Raw genomic sequence first — 22,218 nt, 5'->3', positions numbered from 1 at the left:
AACCTCTCCTTAGTCATATCATCAAAAAGTACATGGCTACCCAGTGCCACTTAGTATGCAGGGAAGTTGGAGTGGAAAGAGAGAGTAGAGTGGCCTTAACCTGTTGCAGTTAAAAAAAAATTACTTTTGCAAACTGTACAAAAGTCATGTGTCCATGTGAACCTGTTGCTTTGCAAAGGGTGTGTGCAAATTAGGCACTTGAAGCTTAAGCTTCATTCACTTACAGTCACCTCTGCTCACCATTCTATATTCATGAAGGCAGAGGAGTAGCCCAAACTGAGAAAGAGTATCCTGTAATAGAAAGAACACTGGACTGGAATCTAGAGGATTGGAGCTTTTGTCTTAGTTTTTCCAGGCTCTGTTGATTTGGGCCACCCTCTGGAATTTACTATTATTTGTTAAGTCTTAGCCTTTCCTCATTTACAAAAGGAAGTGAGAAATATGAAACCCTTAGAGGTTCCACCTGTGAGATAAGTCATATTAAATTATGCAAATTATGTACATTTTAATCCATATTGTTTCCATCAGTCCTGCCATTTCTATAACTCTCTTATATAATGTTATATAAGCACTGAGCAAGAACTTAAAAATAGTCTAACTCTGCCATAGAGAGATGTATCACCAAAAAGGCAATGAAATGGGAGAACAAACAAGTTATCATTCCGAGTGCTATCACTAAAAGTACATTGGAGCATTTTTTCCAGTTAAAAAAAATGTTTCAAGAAAAAAGTTGCAGAAGTCACACAGCTTCTTATAAAAACAATTTGAACGCAGACATTTACACAGCAAAAAAATAGAAGTCTCATCTCCAAATTTCACTGCAGAGGTGAATTACTGCTAATCATTGAGACAAGTATGTAGCCTTCCAGAGCTGTTTTATACACATACGATGGCAGGATGACATTTTAAAATATTAACTGAAGTATTTTTTCCCTCTGTATTTCCTAATGGTCCTGGCCTTTTACCCATTCCATCAGCACATTCTGCATTCATTGCCTCAGAGAACAGATGACCCAACTGAACGTATTATAAAAAGGGAGCCAATAACTTTTCAGTGTCAAATTTTTGAGTTTCTAGTCCTTGTGGGAATAGAAAAAGACAGATCATAAAAGGAGATTTGGAAGAATATATGATAAGTCATAAAAAGTCTTAGAGATTTCAAGATTAGATAAAAAAGATTTCAATTCTTAGGAGAAGAGAGAGGAAAAAGTACCTCTGGCAATTTATACTGCTTCTTTCCAAAAATTAGCAAAGCCCTATTTTGGTGACTAAATTGCAATGAGATGCCTTGCTGAGTGGATCCTTGCCAGAGGCAGTAGCTTAGAGAGCTGACAACACCTTCGTGTAAAGACAAAGGCCCCTCCTTTTTCCAGCAGTCCTGGCTTTTTGCCAAGGGTCCTGACCTTCTAGATTTCAGCCCCAGTCATTCCCAAACAAGTACTGTGTGCAGTGTTCAAACCACACAACTGTATGAAGTATGCTTCCTTGTGCATTCCTGAGAAAGAAGGTCCTCTGCCCTGTTTTCCCAACTTAGAGGAACTTGGTAGTGGAGAGACGGACTGAAGCATGCTTAGAGAATCTGAGGGTAGAGAGGTTGTGTCTGCTTTCCCGGTAGACCTTCAGGCAGGGGTGGTGGCAAGGCCTTAGGAGCAGGAGACAAGGCAGTAGAGTGTGTTGAGACCTGCTGGGACTTAGACAAATACTCAGAATTTCCTGCAGCCTAGCATGAATGAAATGACTCTTGGAAGGGCATGAAAAAAGCTGAGAAAGCCACACCTGGGAAGAGGAGGACACAACAATGACTTGCGTGATCCTAAGATGGGTGACCAGACTGGAGAATCTATCTGAGGACATGAGTGATAGATGACAAGACCAAGGACAAGATGTCCCCTTGCTCCCATATTGGTGCTATAGAAACTTTCCTGGAACCCAAACACAACATTAGGAATTAAATTTCTATCATCACAGAAAAATTGAGTTAAAATAGAAAATAAGCTCATTATCTTAGCCAAGTTACATTTCTTGTGCATTTGAGTTTGTAAACTGAGATTCGTACTACATTAGCATTGCAATGCTAATAAAATTGCATGTATATTTGACAACATACCTGGGACAGTCTTCTATATCAGCACATATAAATCTGCCTCCTTTAAAAATTTCTTCTTAAGATGGCACGATATAGGATTTATCTAATCATATGGCTGGATGTTTAAGTTACATCAATGTTTCACTCTTTGGAATGTTGCAGCAGTAAATACTCTTTTACATAAACCAACTCTTATGAGCACAGACTCTTTGAACAATCTTTTTGTGTACCTAGATACCAAGTGTTGAATTACCTTCCAATTGGAAACACCTCCTCCCCTACCTATATGAGAGATCATATGCTAAAACTCATGTTCAGTTTTCAATTATTTTAGCACTCACATTTTTATCAAATAAAATAGCATGTAATGAAATATGTGGCAAGTCTACATTTCAAAGAAATAAAGTTGAGGAAGTCTGAACGGGAGAAGGTAGAAGTCCAGAAGCTTTGCTGCTCTGCTGAAATCTCTCCCCAGCTTGGGGACTTACCTTTCCCCTGCCTCTGCCTGTGAGTCAATTTGAGGAGACAGGGCTGGATGCTGCACCCCGCCTCATGTTCACTGGTCAGGAAAATCACAGACAAGATTTAGGATTTGGGTCTGGCAAAGCCAGTTAGCCCAGGTTTGCTTTATGGCTTTTTTGACTCCTGCTTCTGTGATTTAATACCAAATCTTGTAAAGTTAGTTGTGTTTTCTTTTGTCTTTCCATAATATATAGTATACAACTCATTTATAGCACTTACCACTTTGTTCTTTCTTAAAAATGCTGTTCCAGAAGAAGAACATTTCCTTACTTAGCTTTGAAATCTACAGCACTTATTCATAAAATTTGGCAAGGACTAGTTTTTCCATAAGGCCTTCTGAATGAATATGTGAATCACACATTTGCTTAACAACTTAAATATAGTAGGCACAAGCTCATCTTCAAGAATGTAGATACTTTAAAAAGGTACAAATGTACCTATTTTGGTCTCCTCTTGTCTTCTTTGAACTAATTATACAGGTCTGTAAGTGTTTCTGCTTTGGAATGGCCAGTTTGCTTTATATAGATTCATTGAAAGGGCTGGAATTGACCCAAAGGTCCCCCATTATATTCTTGCAGCCACCTTTGGTGGATGACATAATGAAAGCAGCGTATGTACCTATAAAAACTGCTACTGTATATGAAGATGGGCTTGGGAAATGTTGAACAAAAATGGAAATATGTCTGCTTTTTACATCTGAGTGAGGAGAATCAAAAGCTGCCCATGCCACCCAAACTCTCAATTTTGTTACCAGAATGAGTGGGTGGGAGACACAAGAATGAAAGAAATGAAGAATGAAACACAAAAGGAAATAGAGTGGAGAGCACGTGATAACTGCCAAATACATAGTGAAGGAAATCAACCACATGAAGATAATATAGTTTCTTTCTTTAAAATTTTTATGCTCACATAATTTCAGACCTGTACGTTCTCAAAAAGATGAAAATTAAAAGTTGCTGACATGATGCCACTTACCTGTAAATTTTTCAGGTCTATATCCTAAAATCAAGAACCTTCTTTTATATAACCAAGTGTAATATTAAAATCAGAAAATTAACATTAATACATGACTGTTACACAGATTTTTCAACTTGTTCCAATAATTCCCTTTTATAAACAACAAACACAAATGACAACAACAACGGATTACACATTGCATTAAGTTTGGTCTCCTTTAACCTGGAATAATTCCTCAATCTTTCCTTGTGTTTTATGGTACTGACATTTTGGAAGTGTACAGCCAGCTATATTGTAGAGTGTTCCTCAATTTGAATTTGTCTGATGTTTCCTCGTAATTAGATTCAGGTTACACATTTTGGCAGGAATTCCACAGAAGTAATGCTGTGCCCTTCTCAGTGCCTTGTCTTAGAAGGTACACGATATTGAAAGGTACCATTACTGATGATGTTTAATCATTTGGTTAAGGTGGTTTCTGCCAGATTTCTCCACTAAATAGTTACTACTATTTTTTTTCCATTGCAATTAATACATATTTGAGAGAGAAACTTTGAGACTATGTAGATATCCTGTTGCTCATCAAATTTACACATTCTAGTTTAGCATCCATGAATGATTCTTGTCTGAATCAATTATTACAACCATCGTTGCTAAATGATGACTTTACAAGTTCATCATTCTTTTCATATTTATTAATTTGCTTTGTACTGTAAGAAGGAGCTTTCTCTTCTTTTATAGGCATGTATGTATGTGTGTGTGTGTAGGTAGCTCATTATGAACTTACGGATTCTTATTTTATTCAATGAGTTATAATCAGTTACTGTCATTATTATTTTGATGCTCAAATTTCCAAGATTTGACTAATGGGAAGCCCTTTAACATGGCTTTTTGGCTTTTTCTTATGTACCCACAATTCTTTGAACACTTTCTTTTTTTTGGCTTATTATTTTTCTTTTTTTTATTATTATACTTTAAGTTCTAGGGTACATGTGCACAATGTGCAGGTTTGTTGCATATGCATACATGTGCCATGTTGGTGTCTTTGAGCACTTTCTTACTTTCCGGCACAAAAAGATATTCCAGACTCAAGTTGTACTTTCCCTGCCCTGGATATATTTTAAGGGGAGTATGAGTGTCTTTTCTTCTAGGCCTTCTCAGCAGACAGAGCTGGGAAATGGAATTACACAACACACACACACACACACAGAAACAAAATGTATAATCTTAAGTTCGTACTAATACCTCCAATTTCTAGTCAAAGCCACAGAGATCAAAGCCTTCCTCCTGTTCATATTTGTATCACTTTTGACAGTGAGAAAGCTGACTCCCATTGATTGTAATATATTTACTTATTTGCCTAATCCTGGCATATACAGAATGTAGTTTCAAAATTGATAACTCATATGCCTGTGAGAAAAAACCCACTGATTGGACTTCTGTAATTGTTTTTTTTTTTTTTTTTTTTTTCTGTAATTGTTATCAATTCTTTTTGTCTTTAGCCTGAAGGTATACAGTCCAAATATTCCGCTCAAAAGTACCTTGAGTTAGCCCTCCCTGGTCCCATTTGGTTCATTCATTTGTTTATGTTCCTTTCGTTTTTTTTTTTTTTTTTTTGAGACAGAGTCTCACTGTGTCACCCAGGCTGGGGTGCAGTGGCACGATCTCAGCTCACTGCAGCCTTGATCTCCCAGGTTCAAGCAATCCTCCCACCTTAGCCCCTCAAGTAGCTGGACTATAGGGGCACCCCGTCACACTCAGCTATTTTTGTATTTTTTGTAGAGACGCGGTTTTGCCATGTTGCCCAGGCTTGTCTCGAACTCCTGACCTCAAGCGATCCACCTGCCTTGGCCTGCCAAAGTGCTAGGATTACAGGTGTGAGCAATCGCGCCTGGCCTGTTTATGTTCCCTTTTTGAGGTCTCTCCCCCATCTTTACCTTCTTCAGCGTGTGAAACATTAAACGGTTTACAAGTCAGGATTATATAAAAAGGGGTGTCATTTTCCACCGTTCCCTATTATTCTTTTTACTTAGTTTTTGCTGTATCTGCCTTTAGGCATATGTGTATTTTCTAAATTCCTCTTTTTCTTACATAAAAATAGCTTACTATAGATATGCTTTACTTCTTTCAACTAACAATATATTCTGGAAGTCATTCCATATTAGTTCATAAAGATCTTACTCATTCTTTTTTTTTTTTTTTTTTTTTGAGACAAAGTCTTGCTCTTTTTGCCCAGGCTCTGGAGTGCAATGGTGCTATCTTGGCTCACTGCAACCTCCACCTCCTGGGTTCAAGTGATTCTCCCACCTCAGCCTCCCGAGTAGCTGGGATTACAGGCTCCTGCCAACATGCCTGGCTAATTTTTGTATTTTTAGTAGAGACGAGGTTTTGCCATGTTGGCCAGGCTGGTCTTGAACTCCTGACCTCAGGCAATCTGCCTGCCTCGGCCTCCCGAAGTGCTGGGATTACAGGTGTGATCCACCGTGCCCAGCCGATCTTACTCATTCTTTTTTTATAATTGTGTAGTACTCCGTTGTGTGGATATACCATAGTTTATGTCACTGCTCTCCTATAAATGGGCATGTATGTTGTTCCCAATATTTTACCATTATAACCAATACTGCAATAAATAATTTGAATAATATTGTGCAGACATATTTTTGTGTTGTTGGAGGTATATTTTCAAGGTAAATTCCTAGAAGTAGGATTGCTGGGTCAAAAGGTAAACATATGCCATTTTGTTAGACATTGCAAATCCCTGTCCATAAAGATTTTTGTGCATACCCACCAACAATGTATGAGAGCACCTCACCTATAATTACTATATGATAGATGAGAAATATTATCTCATTGTGATTTTAACTAACATTTATCCTATTTATCTTTTTTTTTTATATATATATATTTTTTGGCATTTCTTTTTTCTTTTTTTTTTTTAATTATACTTTAAGTTTTAGGGTACATGTGCACACTGTGCAGGTTAGTTACATATGTATACATGTGCCATGCTGGTGCGCTGCACCCATTAACTCGTCATCTAGCATGAGGTATATCTCCCAATGCTGTCCCTTCCCCCTCCCCACCACAGTCCCCAGAGTGTGATATTCCCCTTCCTGTGTCCATGTGATCTCATTGTTCAATTCCCACCTATGAGTGTGAATATGCGGTGTTTGGTTTTTTGTTCTTGCGATAGTTTACTGAGAATGATGGTTTCCAGTTTCATCCATGTCCCTACAAAGGACATGAACTCATCATTTTTTATGGCTGCATAGTATTCCATGGTGTATATGTGCCACATTTTCTTAATCCAGTCTATCATTGTTGGACATTTGGGTTGGTTCCAAGTCTTTGCTATTGTGAATAATGCCGCATCCTATTTATCTTATTAAACCTTTTTGCCTTTGGTTTTATATATGTATGAATGATATATGTTGCAGATATTTTCTTCTAGTTCTTTGATTGTCTTTTGATTTTGCTTTTTTATGTTTTTTTTTGTCATGCTATTTAAAAATTAGATAGTCATACTTATCAGTGTTTTTTAAATTGCATCTGGATTTTGAGACATTAGAAAGCTTTTGCCTACACTCATGTTAAAAAGAAATCCCTTCATGTTTTCTTCTGGTACTTTCAGAATTTCATTTTTTTAACATTTAGATATTTAATTTATTTGAAATTTATTCTTATGATATCAGGTAAAGATCTAATCATTTTCTAAATGGCTAGCCAGTTGTCTCAGCACCATTATTTAAAAGTCTGTATTTTTTCTGGACCCTTGAGGGGCACTTTTATTATAAACTATCTTTTGGGTCTACCTGTGTGCTTTCTATTATGACAATGCTGTTTAATAGAATAATACTTAGTTATCCCATGGAATAAATTGAATATTTATGAAATAAATATGCTCACCTTTGAACATTATTTTAGAGTGATCAACTCTATGTTCAGGGAATTGTAGGTTTCAAAATCATTGATTCTCTACTTGGAAATTTCCTTATCTGTAATTCATTGTTTACCATTCACAGGACTCTCTCTAGCTAAGCCATCTCAGAGAGAGGGGAATTTACCGTGGTTAAAAAAATATCCAACTCAGAAAGTTTCCTAACAACTATAGACACTGGTCTAATGTTTGCAATTGAATTTGGGAAGTCAAGGAAGAAAGAATAAATATAAGAGCTGGATTTTCCACTTAGTTGGGTGATTGAATTAGCTGACCTTTAAGGTCTCTTCTACTCTGAGTTTTATGATTCCATGAATCACTCCTCTGACTTGGGCCAAGTTAGTAATGAAATGGCAAGGGAAGTGTGGTGGTCAAAGGTGAGTTGGAGATGTGGTGAGTGGGTGAGAAGAAGGGTAAAAGGGGAGGGATTTTAAATAACAGAGTATAGAATTAGGAAATAAATAACTTTTTTCCCCTTTCAACACCTGGTATCATGGAAGAGGGAGCAAAGATGTGCATTTATGGAAGGAGATATTGGATGGATAGGGAATGACATAGGGGTGATGGTGTGGTCATGATAAGGATGGATATAGAGAGTTGGACAGGATTTTGAGGATAAATAAGATAACAAAAGCATCACCTTCTATTGCTCCAACAGTGAGAACAGAGCAGCTATGGGTATGCACAAGATCTTTAGAGTGTTTTTGCCTTCTTCCAATCTCATGTGCTTTGGATAAGACACTCTAATTTAAAACCTATACAATTTTCTGAATAGAAACAAATACACTGTATTTTGGAAACTATGTTTAAATTTTAAGGCCATTCTCAGGGGAGCGACATTAAAGGAAAAAATTTTTTAAAGAGCTTCTCTATATCAAGGTATTTATATGAATAGACTAAAAATATTCTGGCCAGGCACAGTGGCTCATGCCTGTAATCCCAGCACTTTGGGAGGCCAAGGCGGGTGGATCACCTGAGGTCAGGAGATCAAGACCAGCCTGACCAACATGGAGAAACCCCATCTCCACTAAAAATACAAAATTAGCTGGGCATGGTGGTGCACACCTGTAATCCCAGCTACTTGGGAGGCTGAGGCAGGAGAATCACTTGAACCCGGGAGGCAGAGGTTGCGGTGAGCCAAGATCACGCCATTGCACTCCAGCCTGGGCAACAAAGAGTGAAACTCTATCTCAATTAAAAAAAAATTCTGAAGCAGTTTAATGTTATTTAACTGTTCAATCAATGGTAGGAGATATTTTCCTTCACTAATTCAGGTGACTAAGGATAGGCTGAATTTGTGAATTGTTGCATGTGAGAGTGGATGTGCCAATTTAATTTTCTTAAAGAAATACTCAAAACAATACTATAAAAGACCTGAAGAGTGAGAATGAGAGCGGCACTATGGTGACTGGAATGGGTATGCCATGTTTGCCTGTTATTGCAACAATAATAATTAGTCAAAAGATTCACTGGAAAGTTTGAGCTTTTATGCTGCTGTGATGGAATCTTTCTATTATCACAGGCGTGAAAAAAAGAGAGTAAAAATTTTTGTGCAAGCAGCACTATAGTAGTACATATAAGGAAATAATGTTTACCTTGAAATGATCCCATGTTTTGCCCCTCTGTGTTTGGCTAACTTGGCTTCACTTTACTCAACTTCTGAAGGGCTGAGCTGTAAAAGGTAAAAAAAAATCCCCCCATCCCAGCCTGCTGTTTCCTGCAGAGCTCTTTCATTCTGCATCGAGCAGAGGGAACAACACAAATGTCTTTTATTAGCATTTTGGCTCTTATTTCTCTTTTCTTTTGGACAAATGCATTAATTTAACCAAAATTTATTGAAAATCTACTCTGAGCCTTGCACAGGAATAATTTTCTACAGTACTTTTCACTGGATAATCTCACGAATATTTATGTATTTTATTATTGTCCATAAAAATGCTCCACATATAAGCTCCAAGAGAGCAGGAACTTTGTTTACTGTGTTATTCCAATGCCAGAGGAGGGTCTAGTCCACGATGTGCACTTAATATTTATTTAATGAATGAACATATGAATTAATGATAGACTGAATAAAGAAAATGTGGTGCATATACACCATGGAATACCATGCAGCCATAAAAAAGAATGATATCATGTCCTTTGCAGGGACATGGATGGAGCTGGAGGTCATTATCCTTACCGAACTAACACAGGAACAGAAAACCAAACACCACATATTTTCACTTACAAGTGGGAGCTAAGTGATGAGAACACATGGACACATAGAGGGGAATGACGCACACTGGGGCCTACTGGAGGGTAGTGAGTGGGAGGAGGGAGAGGATCAGGAAAAATAACTAATGGGTACTAGAGTTAATACCTAGGTGATGAAATAATCCATACAACAAATCCACGTGACACAAGTTTATCTATGTAACAAACCTGTACATGTACCTATGAACTTAAAAATTAGAAAAAAAGAATAAATGGATGAATGGAAGGGGATATAAGGATGAATAAGATAGAATATTTTACCTCTAAGGATCTCACAGTGGTGAGGTAAGGGTGGCAGTAGACACAAGACAAATAATTGTAAAACAATATGGTAGTTCAAGTGATGGAAAACACGCAAGAGATTTAAAAAACCCATTTCCCAACCTGGATTGGAGGTCAGTGTGATGGAAAAAATATATAAATCTGACTGTATTATTAATAGCACTTGTATAATTTTGTTCACTTTTTCTTGTCTCCACTAGACATTCATTGACTAGTCTCATATTCACTAGTCTCTAACATTTTTATATTTTAACTCATTCAATTATCATAACAATACTTGGAAGTAGTTACAGTTATTGTTCCCATTTTACAGGAACAAAAACGGAGGCACAGAGAGGTCAATTGATTGGTCTAATGACACAGATCTAGCAAGTGGTGGAACCAGGACTGAATCCAGGTAACTTGCTCCTGATGTTTGTCCATCGGTGCTCTCATACTTTTTTCCCTCTCTCTTCCTGTTAGAATGTGCTTCCAGGACTTTGTTTACACTGGGGAATAGGTGTCTAATAAACTTAACATGCATTTATTACGGGGGTATTTACAAAAGCAGAAGCATTAAGACAAAGGAATAAACCTCTAATTGTAGAATTCTAGTCACCAGCCAATGGGCACATTTTTTTTTGTTTATTTTTGGGAAAATAATCTTTAATAATGCTTCTCAACTCACATCACTCTATCCACTCAATTATTAAAGATTTATTGAGTACATAATGGGCATGTCACAGCTTGTGTTTTCTGGAAGCAGTCACCGAGATGGAATGCGGGGTGCCGGATATTGATTAGGGATCAACACCTGTGAAAAGAAGTGGGTAGAGACAGAATTGGGCCAAGGGAGAAGTCACTATCCAGAGTAGGGCTGAGAAGAACTTGGCCCACTTGATAGGGAGCTCTGGAGTCAGAATTGGCCATCAGAGGGGTCCCTGATTAGCTTCAGGCCTTTGTCCCCTTCACTCTCCCCTCTTTGCCCCTACCCCCAACTCCTTTCTCAGTTATTGGATACCAGCATGACCTGAAATGAAGCAGTTTTTATTTACAGCTGAGGCCAGCTCTTACAGAGCTGATTGGAGGCTGGAGGCTGACTGCACCCCAGCAGCTGAGCAGCAAGTCCTTTTTTGAAGGGGGATCTAACACATCTTTGTCTATCACAAGTTGCTAGACCCTGGGCTAAATGCAGGGAACACGCAGATAAAGAGGACACAATCCCTTTGCTCAAAGAGTGATTGTTCCATCTGATTTATCCGTGGTTACCTGTAACGATTTTTCCTTCCAATAATTCTTGATTGCTCAAGGCCCTAGTTGAGGGTTTTTCCTGTTCATGGACAAATAGCAACGGTATAGTAAAAATAGCACAGACAGACCTGGGTTTGCCCTTGAGGAAGTCATTTTTCCTGAGCCTTAGTTTACTTATCTATATGATGAATATGACCATATCCTTTGGAGAGAGTTCTAGAAAGGAGACAAGGTATTTATAAATTTCCTAACAAATAATTTTAATAGTAAGTGATCAATAAATGGCAGTAATTAGTTATAATATATTATTACTACCCTACTCATCCTCACTGACTGCTACCATTGGCCATAAGTTTCCTGTGGGCTTCTGCCATCTCTGTCCTTTGTTTTGACCAGTACCTCTCTTCTCAAATATGTCTAGGTCCTCACATTATATTTCAAAGCTCTTTATCTCTCTGCTTCCTATGAGTTGACTTCTGTCTGCCTTTCCCACCCTTTCTGCCTCCATTTTTTTCCTTTCTAGGAAAATTTTCCTTAATGCTTCTATTCCATCCTTAAGCTTTATTGCCTTGGCTACAACTTATGTCTAAGAAGTGTGCACTGTTTGGCTCAGCAGACATTCTTACATATCAAACCATTTTATTTATTTATAAATTCCTCTAGAATGACTAGAAAAGGCAGCAAATTCTCATTATCCTTCACGATTCCTTCTTAGCTATTAGCATGCTTTCTATTTGGCTTACATATACCATTCATAAGAACTCATTATTAGGGCCAGGCTCGGTGGCTCACGCCTGTAATCTCGGCACTTTGGGAGGCCGAGGCCCGCGGATCACGAGGTCAAGAGATCGAGACCATCCTGGCCAACATGGTGAAACCCCGTCTCTACTAAAAATACAAAAATTAGCTGGGTATGGTGGCAGGCGCGTGTAGTCCCAGCTACTCGTGAGGCTGAGGCAGGAGAATCGCTTGAACCCGGGAGGCAGAGGTTGCAGTGAGCGAGATTGTGCCACTGCACTCCAGCCTGGTGACAGAGTGAGACTTCGTCTCAGAAAAAAAAAAAAAAAAAAGGAACTCATTATTAGGAATAGAGAACCATTCAGTTGTAAAGCCAGAAGTAAGGTTAAGAACTTTTGGCCCCGTCTTTCTCATTTAGAAGTAAGGAAACTGATCCTAGAAAAATTAATTCAAATACTCATATTTACACAGCTAGTTAAACAGACACTGGAACCCTGGTAATTAAAGTTGTTCAGCTGTATGCTATCTGTCTATTCTTTGTTTTCTGTGTCAATAATGCCATATTGTTTTATGTTCCTAGAGTACAAATAAATGAATCAATATAGTCACCAGAGAATGACTCTAAGAGCTTAATAAGCACATGAGGGTAGATGGTTCTCACTCACACAGTTTTTTGGTAGATGAAGCAAAGCCTTTGGAAACAGATGAGAGTAAGGGAGATATCATCGTTTTCTCAATTGGTCACCCCAGAATGAGGGGAGATGGGTTGGTCTTGAGCAGGAAGTTGTCTTCAGCTTCCTTCTTTCTTCTTCCCTCTCTCCACTCTTCTGCCAGGGGTCAAAAACCACAGGCTAGGCTGGCTGTCTCAGATAATGCTTCAGGAAGAATTGGGGCCAATTGCTCAGCCTCAGGTTCTCACCATCTTCAATCCTAGATCTTAGATAACAGTTTTCTAAAGCCTTCCTTTAGGATGAAGACAGGGCCCTTCTCAGAGCAGATTGGAAATGGACCCCTATATGTCCAGCTAGTGCTCTCAAAGCCAAGTTTCTCTGGGGAATTCACACTCAATCCAGGATAGAGAAAGGGAAATAATTCCAGTTTTCTGCTCATCAAAAAGTTTTACCTGGGCTTGGATGGGCACAGTCTAATAAGGTAAATAATCCTTGGTTGTCTGTCTTCTCCCTAAAACAACTCACAGAACTAGTGGCTTCAGAGGGCCTTGGGGCTTTCCCTTTATTCAGGCTGTGGGTCACGGTGCTCTTTGTTGACAGTTTAATGTATATTTAGAAAAGTTTAGTTCGGCTTGGGCCAGTTCCAAACCACAGACCTTCTTTGCATTCTTGCCCACTCTACTGTGTCCTTTCTGTGGGATTTGCAGAGGAGGATGAGACAGTCTGGAGAAAAAAATTCTGTTTAATAATAATAATAAAAAATAAATTTGTCAAGTTGTGAAGTTCATCTTTAAGTCAAAAGCTACATCCCAAAGACCACTTACATGAGAAATTACATTATCTCAGGTGTTTCTGAGTGATGAATTTTAGGCTTACACAACTGCCTCTGAATAACTCAACAAGTTTCAAATTGAGTGTCCTTTCAGTATAATGGTTGTTGGGGAAATTTTTATTTTCATTAATTTTTAAAGTAACAGGTTCAGTGAGCATATCTTTTTCATTATTGTATGAAGCCCAAACACTGTTTTCCCCATTAATTGATGATAATATGGCTTATATTATTAAGAGGTTACTGGGAATATAAGTGGTAATTTTTTAATTCTCAAAAGCCACAGAATTTTAACTTGCTATTCTTCATCGTACCTAAACAATGAAGAGGTCATTGAACACTTTGTCCCTGTTATAAACATCTGCTTACAAGAATGAAATGGAGATTAATAAATGAACTGTCCTGGGCCAAGAATGGTGGCTCACACCTGTAATCCCAACACATTGAGAGGCCCAGGTAGGAGGGTTGCTTGAGCTCTGGAATTCGAGACCAGCCTGCACAACCTAACAAGACCGTGTCTCTACTGAAAATCAAAATTATCCCAGCATGGTGACGTGTGCCTGTGGTCCCATCTACTGGGATGCCAAGGTGGGAAGATTGCTTGAGCCTAGGAGGTCAAAGCTGCAGTGACTCGTTCTGTCAACCAACTGCACTCCAGCTTGTGGGGGGAACAAAAAGGAAAAGAAAAAATAGAAATGGACTGTCCCTACTTTCCTAGAATTTACAGTCTGGAAAGCAATCAGATGTTTCACATCAGAAAGGCATCACCTCCTTATGCACTGAAAACTTTTGTTTAATAAGATTACATTGAACCCCAGGTAAAAATTCTTAGAGAGTGGCCAAGAAGATAAATGCACAAATATTTCAACCTATGTTGAATATGGTGGTGATTGATTAATAACTCTCACTTAAGAGGCTTAGAGAAGAAAAGTAGAAATTTTCACAAAGATAGCTCTTGTTTTTGAGATTGTAGTTCCTCCTCTTCTCAAAAGAAACCTAAACAATGGCCTTTGGGCTTTGGTTCAGAGCACAGGTATTTAATCTGGTTGTTCCTGGAATGGCCTGAGAAGTCACAGTGGGCAGGGAGGGAATGTTGACCTGGCTTCACTTTTGCTTACACATATTCAAAACACTTCTTTTCATAGGCATTGAAGATATTTTATTTAAAAATATGAATTAATAAATAAGAACAATGAAAATGTCAAGAAAAGAGGCTATAGCTGAATATCAAGTAGCCCATATTGGCTAGATCTGCTAACCTCTGGAATAGCATCTCTAAGGAAATATAAGAAGCCCTGCTGCTTGATATCATTTCAAACCAGAGGGAATAATCTGATAGTGAAGCAAAAGAAAACCATAGCTTGCATTAACAAAAGAATAGATGAAAATACTTTGTAAAGATTTTCTACCTGTAAGTTTTTTTCTATAGTTTTTTTTACTGAATTGTTGCCAGCATAGTAAGGATCATTATTTCCTACTTTAATTAGTTTCTATTGGCTATTCATTGTCATAAACCATAGTATAACAATAAAAAGGAAACATTTCAAAGTTATTACATGACAATAAAATTATAGTGAGACATGTACTTATGTATATATAGAACAAATACTCAGCATAAAGGAGAAAATTGGGTGAGATTTTTAGTATATTTTAATTTCAGAAGGTAGATATATCACATTAGAGTCCTCTTTTTTTATCTCATAATGGATAGAAACACTCAAAGGTGGCGCCACAGCATCAACTGTAAAATTGAAGCTGGACTCTTCCCCCATTCTCTGCTTTCACCTTTTGCCTACACTTAATAGCATTTTTGGAATTCAGCTCAGGATGCAAAAGGCAGATTCACCACATTGTACACTTTCAGAGTGCATTGGTGTCACTTTTTTTTAAAGTTTCAGTTAATCATTATCTGTAAAATAAATGTAGGAGGATATTTGCCTCTATATAGGGAATGTTGAAAAAATAATTGTGGTGTTTGTTTTTAGAATTCTTTACTGGAAGGAAAAGAGATGAACCTGAAAAACATCTAAATAATTTGAATCTGGGATATAGTCTCACTAGCAAGAGAAAGTTTTAGCATTTAATCAAGTCACAGAGTAGTCAGTCTTTGGAGTAAATCAAGAGATAGTTCTGAAGGATCCAGACCAGGTAGTGAACTACAACAGGCCAGGGCAGTTGATGAAGTTCTAGAGAGAGAGAGACAGGGCTGGACTTCTCAGGGAGGAAGTTCTCAGGCAGGGAAGGGTTGGGCATCTAAGCAGGAATGATGAACCAGGTCCTTTAGACAGAGGTCAGCAGGCCCAGCTTCTGGGAGGCCAGTGCATCAGAAGACACCCAAGGTGAGTCACGAAAAGAAGACAGAAGTGATTTGTTCTTGGTCTTCTTCTGAACTCCTGCTATGTGGGTGGGCTAGGGCTCACAGGTGTCAGTAGCCAGGAGAGATAGGGCCTCACTCAGATCAGCTTTCAGTTTTCTGATATCCTCACCTCTGGTCTCAAGCTATTCAGCCAATATTGCATCTTTAATGGTTAAGCTTTGGGGCAGGTGGCTATTTGTAAGGCTACTAATTAGATAAAGGGACTGATTTGCATCCTGGTGCGTGGAATTGTGCCAGGACCCACAGCTCAGGAGTTTATGACCCCCTAGCTGCCATGGCAACCATGCCTATTCAGTTGGGGAAGTCTTTTTGTTGTGGGATAGGAGTCAGTGCATAGGGCACAGCATCAGCTTCTGTGGGGTGTGAAAATGAAAACTGAAAATGGAAGTGAAAGGACAAGAAGGCAGGAGGGCACTAGATTTTCCATTTATACCCAAATGGACAAGAAGGCAGGAGGGCACTAGATTTTCCATTTATACCCAAATGGATAGATTGTTCTGTGGGTTTGCTTCTACTTGCTTGTCATAAAAATCAGGGCCTTTCCTTTCATGCAACTGTCTGATGAGCCTAATGTTTGGAAGGAAGCATGTTTTGTGAATCTTCTTTTTTTGGTACGGTCTTTACTGTTCACAGCTTCCACCTCAATGTCTTTGTTTTATTATGCTTCTTTTTATTTTTCCCAAATGTTTTGTTATGTTTACTAAGCAGAACATACTGTAATCAGCAAGCTTGAGACTCTAGAAAAATCTGAGATCCGTTTTAACATGTATAACACAGCATTCTAGAGTTAGGATAGCTCTTGAATGACTTGAGAGATAGGTGGTCATATGCCCAGTTTATCTGGGACTGTCCTGTTGTCCTGGTACAATAATTAAGAGCTCTTTTCACTCTCAAAAGCAACCTGGTTGGTCAATGGTTATCCTACTAATATCCAGCTCTTTATAAATAAAGGCCCAGATTATTCTAAAATCTTGATAACCAAGCTGAGTCAGAACTCACTGAAACAGAGAGAACTATCAAGGAGTGGCATAAGAGAGGGTGACATGAACAGCTGTAGAATGTAGGCTGGATTGGGAAGAAAATAAAGCCAGAAAGTGATGAAAGATTGGGAGAAACAGGAGCAGGAGATGGAGAGACTGGACAAGGGATTCGAGAAAGAACAGGCAGATTAAAAGTCTGGGAAGTAGAGAACTGAAAGGATAGGAAATTGTGGTCAGAGACTGGGATGTTAGGTTTATGATTTCAGAGGTGGATCATGAACAATGTGGCCTGGGGTCACATAGTCCCCAGCAGGAAACAAATGATCCACTAAAAAAATAGCCGAAGAGAGCATTATTTTTTTTTGAGTTGTTTATAGAGGTGAGGGTAGGGCAAAACAAAAACTAATGATAAACCCAGAAAATCACAGTTAATGGATGTGATTTTCAGGCCAAGTCATTTTTATCCCCTAGGCCTGAAGAATCAAGTAGAAAGAGTAGTGTTTTAGAACCTGGCAAGTGTGGTAGCTATGGGAAAGGGAGTGCTCCTAGGAGCTCTGGCCATAAATAGATGAATGCAGCTATTACTAAGACTTTGGCTAGAAAAGAACGTGTGGGGATGGGATCATTGGCTCCTACCCTTGGACCTCCTGGTAGGGCCTTCTATTGGTTAAAACTAACTGGAAGGCAGAAAGAAGAAGAGAAGCATAAAGAACAGACCTGGGGTGAACAAAAAATAATCAGCACTTTGAAGAACTGTGAAAATAGGGTTGTAGCAATTGTCTGTAGATACTGTTTCTATCCAGAATTAAAATGGTTTGGCTGCGTCCCCACACAAATCTCATCTTTAAGTTCCCATAATCTCCACGTGTCATGGGAGAAACACAGCGGGAAGTAACTGAATCATGGGGGTGGTTTCCGCATGCTGTTCTCATGATAGCGAGTGAGTTCTCACGAGATCTGATGGTTTTATAAGCATCTGGCATTTTCTCTGTTGGCAGTCATTCTCTCTCCTGCCGCCCTGTGAACAGGTGCCTTCCACCGTGATTGTAAGTTTCCTCAGGCCTCCCCAGCCATGCAGAACTGTAAGTCAATTAAACCTCTTTTCTTTATAAATTACCCAGTCTTGGGTATTTCTTCATAGCAGCATGAGAATGGACTAATACAAGGATGATGGTGAGATATGGGGTGAAGAAAAGATATAATATTCTCTTCTATAAGTTTGTATATATTAATTGTTATTCTAAAGAACTATAATAAGTGATTTTTAGAAAAATGACCAGAAGGTAACCTAAGTCTAGAGTCTCATAAAAAAGTAAACTAGTTTTGGTGTTATCAGTATTCTGTATTTCTTTTATTTACAAATTATAAATTTTTGTATGGGCTGTTATAGAGTAACAGGGACTGGATATACATTCCATCATAAACAACTAGAAAACCAAGAATATATATGAAACTATGGTTTTCAAACATGGTCAGCAGATAGCTCAGGACAGTGCCCAAGACAAAGGAAACAAGGAGAACTCTATGATTTCTACAATTAACTGTTTGGGAGGGTATCTAGGCTGCAATCCAGGAAAGAAAACTCAAATAAGGCCTAGATAATTTGCTGAATTATCCAGAAGACAGATTTTGTAGTTCATGAAGGTCAAACTGGCTAGAAATTGCAGAACAAAATTAGAGAATTGAGTAAGAGAGTGAGAAGGAATTTCAGAGATTTGCAGAAGGGTTTCCTCAAGCATTTGATGGAATATTTTTCTGAGCATGCACAGAAGAAAATGATTCCAGGCTGAGGAAGGAATCACTGCAAAGAACAGGTAGAACAATCTTTGGAGCTTAGACAGTCTGGGAATAGTTCATGTTCCTACCAGCCACAGTGGAAAGATCTCCTGATACATGGGCATTAGATAAATTCCTTAAAAAGAGCCAGATTAACTCCTGAGTAAAATGGCTCTAGACCTATTCTAACATGTAATAAAAGCAAATATTGATAGAATCAAACTAATTCACTGTAACTAAACTGATTCACAGTAGCTGTCACAGAAAAAGCTTTACAATACTAAAAGAATATTTAAAAATCCAGCAACCAACAACACAATGTTTTCTAGGTCTGTCATGCAAACAAAAGATTATCGGACATTCAAAGAAACTGGAAAATGTGACTCATAAGGAGAAAATAAATCAATCATTAAAAACACACTCAGAAATCATGCAGAAGATAGACTTAGCAGATAAAGACACTAAAACTGCTATTATAAATATGCTCTATCTATTTAAAAAGATTAAGGATAATACAAATGCAATATGGAAAGAAATGGAAAATATAAAAACCCAAAAGTGGATCTTCTACAGTTGAAAGATAAAAAATTTGAAATAGAAAGTACAGTGGAAGTAATTACTGCATGTTAGACACCATAGAAGAAAAAAAATTAGTGAACTCAAAGACATAATAAAGTCTATCCAAAATGAAGCACAGGAAGAAAAATGACTTTACAAAGTAAACAAAGCATTAGTCACTTCCCATGGAACACAGTATAAAAAAATTGAGCTATCCAACATAGGTGTAATTGGACTCCCAAGTAACTGGATGACAGAACAATTATTTTAAGTAATAATTGCTAAAATCTCTCTACATTTGCTGAAAACTGTAAATCATAGGTCTAAGAAGCTCAATGAATCTCAAGTAGAAGAAATATGAAGACAACCACACTAGGGCACATTATAATCACATTAAGTTACTCAAAACCAGCAATAAATCGAAATTATTAAAAGTCGTTAGTAGAAAAAAGACCTATTAAATACAGAAAAACAAAGATAAACGTGACCACTAATTTATCATTGGAAACAATGCAAGCCAGGAGACAGTGGAGCAATGTCTTTAAATTGAAAGAAAAAATGGTCAACCCCAAATTCTTTGCCAGTGAAAAGATTACTCAAGAACACAACGATAAAGACTTTTTCAGACATACGAAGTTAAAAGAAGTTACTAACAGCAGATCTACACTACACTTGACGCCAGCACATCTTAGAGTCTCACTCAAGGCCCATACTGTGTACTACCTGGCTACCACTGCTGATTATTCAGGACCCAAGGACTCTTCAGTCAGCAGGTGATGAATCCTGCCAGGACTGGGTCTTTCCCCTTAAGGTAGCAGGTTACTTTCTGGCCCAGGGTGTGTCAGAAAATGTCATCTGGGAGCTAGGGCCTGAAATGGAGGCCTCAAGAGTCTACCCAGTGTGCTATCATAGTGCAGCTGAGCTGGTTTCCAAGTTCAAGACAAAGTCTTCTTTACTCTTCCCTCTCCTCTTTTAAACAGAAGGAAGGGATCTCTTTTGGAGCTGCAAGCTGCACTGCCTGGAGTTGGGAGAGGGGTGGCACAAACACTCCCTTAGCTGCCCCTGCTGGTGTCTCACTAGGTCATGTGCCCCCAAAGTCCACTGGCTCAAAGCCCAGCACAAGCACTAGGACTTGCCTAGGAGTTGCAGTCATTTTGGCCTCAATTTCTTCCATGTTTAATAAGGACCTTAGAGCACTTTAGCCTGCAGTGGTGAGGCTTGCTGAAACTCAAGTTTTGACTGCTGGGATGCGTGATTCCCCTCTGTCTAGGGCTGGTTTAAATGTTCCCTCTGTGGGCACCAGTTGAGTTCTGCATGGTATTGGCAGCACTGTGTACCAATGAAAAGTCCCACAATTCCTGCATTCTCCCTCCCCAAGCAGTCAGATTCTCTCTCTGCAACATGCAACTGCTGCTGAGGGTTGGGAGAGGGGCAGTGTCAGTGATTCAAGACTGCCTTTCCTACCCTCTTCAGTGCCTTTTTCAGCAATATGAAGTTAAAACCAAGTACTGTGAGCACTCATTTGAGTTTTGGTTCTCATGAAAGTGTCTTTTTGTGTGTGTGTAGATTGTTATTAAATTTTGTGTTCCTGTGGGGAGGAGGATCAGTGCAGGCTTCTATTCAGCCAATTTGCTCCACCTCCTCTCAATGTGATGTTTTGATCTATGTATAAACTATTGAAAGATTGAATCAAGCTAATTAACATGTCCATCAACTTATTTTCTTGTGGTGAGACTGGTAAACATCTATTTTAGCAATTTCAAAATATGCAATACATTATTATTAACTGTAGTCACCATGCAGTGCAATAGATCACTAAAACTTACTTCTCCACTCTAACTGAAACTTTGTACCCTTTGATCAACATCTTTTCTTTCCCCATCCTCCCCTCCCCTGAGCCTCTGGTAACCACCTTTCAGTTCTGTTTTGATGAGATCTCATATGTGGAATCTAAAAAAAGTGATCACATTGCAATTTATACTAGTTGTATTTCATTGCTCCATAGCCACATGTGGCTAGTGACTATCATGTTGTACAATTTAGGTCTAAATACTCCAATTAAAAGTCAAAGATTGTCATTGAATTAAGAGAAGCAAAACTTAATTTTGTGCTGAAAGCCACTTTATATGAAGACACAGATAGGATAAAAGTAAAGGGATGATGGAAACATTCTATATTATGATAATGATAGTGGTTACATGACTATACATTTGTCATACTTAATTGAATTATTCACTTAAAATTGGTGAATTTTATTATATTTAAATTGTACTTCAATAAAGGCGGAGTAAATAAGAAAATTTTGAGCTACAATTGATGTCTTACAAGTTAGCTTTCAAAAATTGTATGAGTATATACACTCATTTAAAGTCAAACAGAACAAAGGGTATAAAATGAAAAGCAAAAGTTGTTTTCCCTTCAAATTTCCACTTCTTATTCATATTATTTAATATCACTCAACAGACATAATTTCTTATGTAAATTTCCAAAAGTCTTTAATGTACAGTATAAACAAACATTGATCAGGTATGTCTATGCTTTAAAAGTTTTCTTTTCTCTTTTTTTCTTTTTATCCAAGTAGACTCATATTCTATGACTAAAAAAAAACCATGGACACTGGAAAAGGCAGGTTTACTTTCTTTTTTCTTCTTATTGGCTGCATATTCTTCTATTGCATTGATTATTCTAATTGATTTAGCCACTCCTATACTGTGAGATATTCAGATTTCTTCTACATTCTGCTAAAATAAAAAATGTTACAGTAGATACTCATTGGCAGGTATTTTTCATATCTTGTGCTTGCTCTTTAAGATAGATTCCTAGCCAAGGACTTGTGGGGCCATTGTTTATATAAATTAGAAAGTTTGATAAATGTAGTCAAACTGCATTTCTGAAAACTTATTCTCTCCAACAATACCGGTTTATACATATTCATGCTGATTTGGGGAATTATCAGACATTTTAATCTTCACCAATCTGAAAGGTAAGAAAATGCTACCTCCTTGTTTTTCACTAAATTGTGACC

At 38.1% G+C, this 22,218-nt stretch overlaps 1 protein-coding gene across 4 annotated transcripts in view; it reads left to right on the top strand.

The window, feature by feature from the left end:
- LOC129144317 (uncharacterized) overlaps positions 1-22,218 on the top strand; it is a 172,201-nt gene that overhangs the window by 19,130 nt on the left and 130,853 nt on the right. For 3 of the 4 annotated variants that reach the window (XR_010158185.1, XR_010158186.1, XM_063813424.1), the window contains exon 2: positions 10,348-10,431. Coding sequence is in view for 1 of the 4 variants with exons in the window: in XM_063813424.1 (XP_063669494.1) it covers positions 10,348-10,431 (84 nt within the window). In the remaining 3 variants the exon portion in view is untranslated. Of the gene's footprint in view, positions 1-10,347; positions 10,432-17,857; positions 19,064-22,218 lie in introns of those variants that run through there. The other variant, XR_008548650.1, reaches the window with a different exon arrangement.

Source organism: Pan troglodytes, chromosome 5 (assembly GCF_028858775.2).
Source record: "Pan troglodytes isolate AG18354 chromosome 5, NHGRI_mPanTro3-v2.0_pri, whole genome shotgun sequence".
In the NCBI taxonomy this organism is placed as follows: Eukaryota; Metazoa; Chordata; class Mammalia; order Primates; family Hominidae; genus Pan; species Pan troglodytes.
The sequence above is the reverse complement of the archived record's forward strand: the minus strand, read 5'-3'. Positions and strand labels throughout refer to the sequence as shown.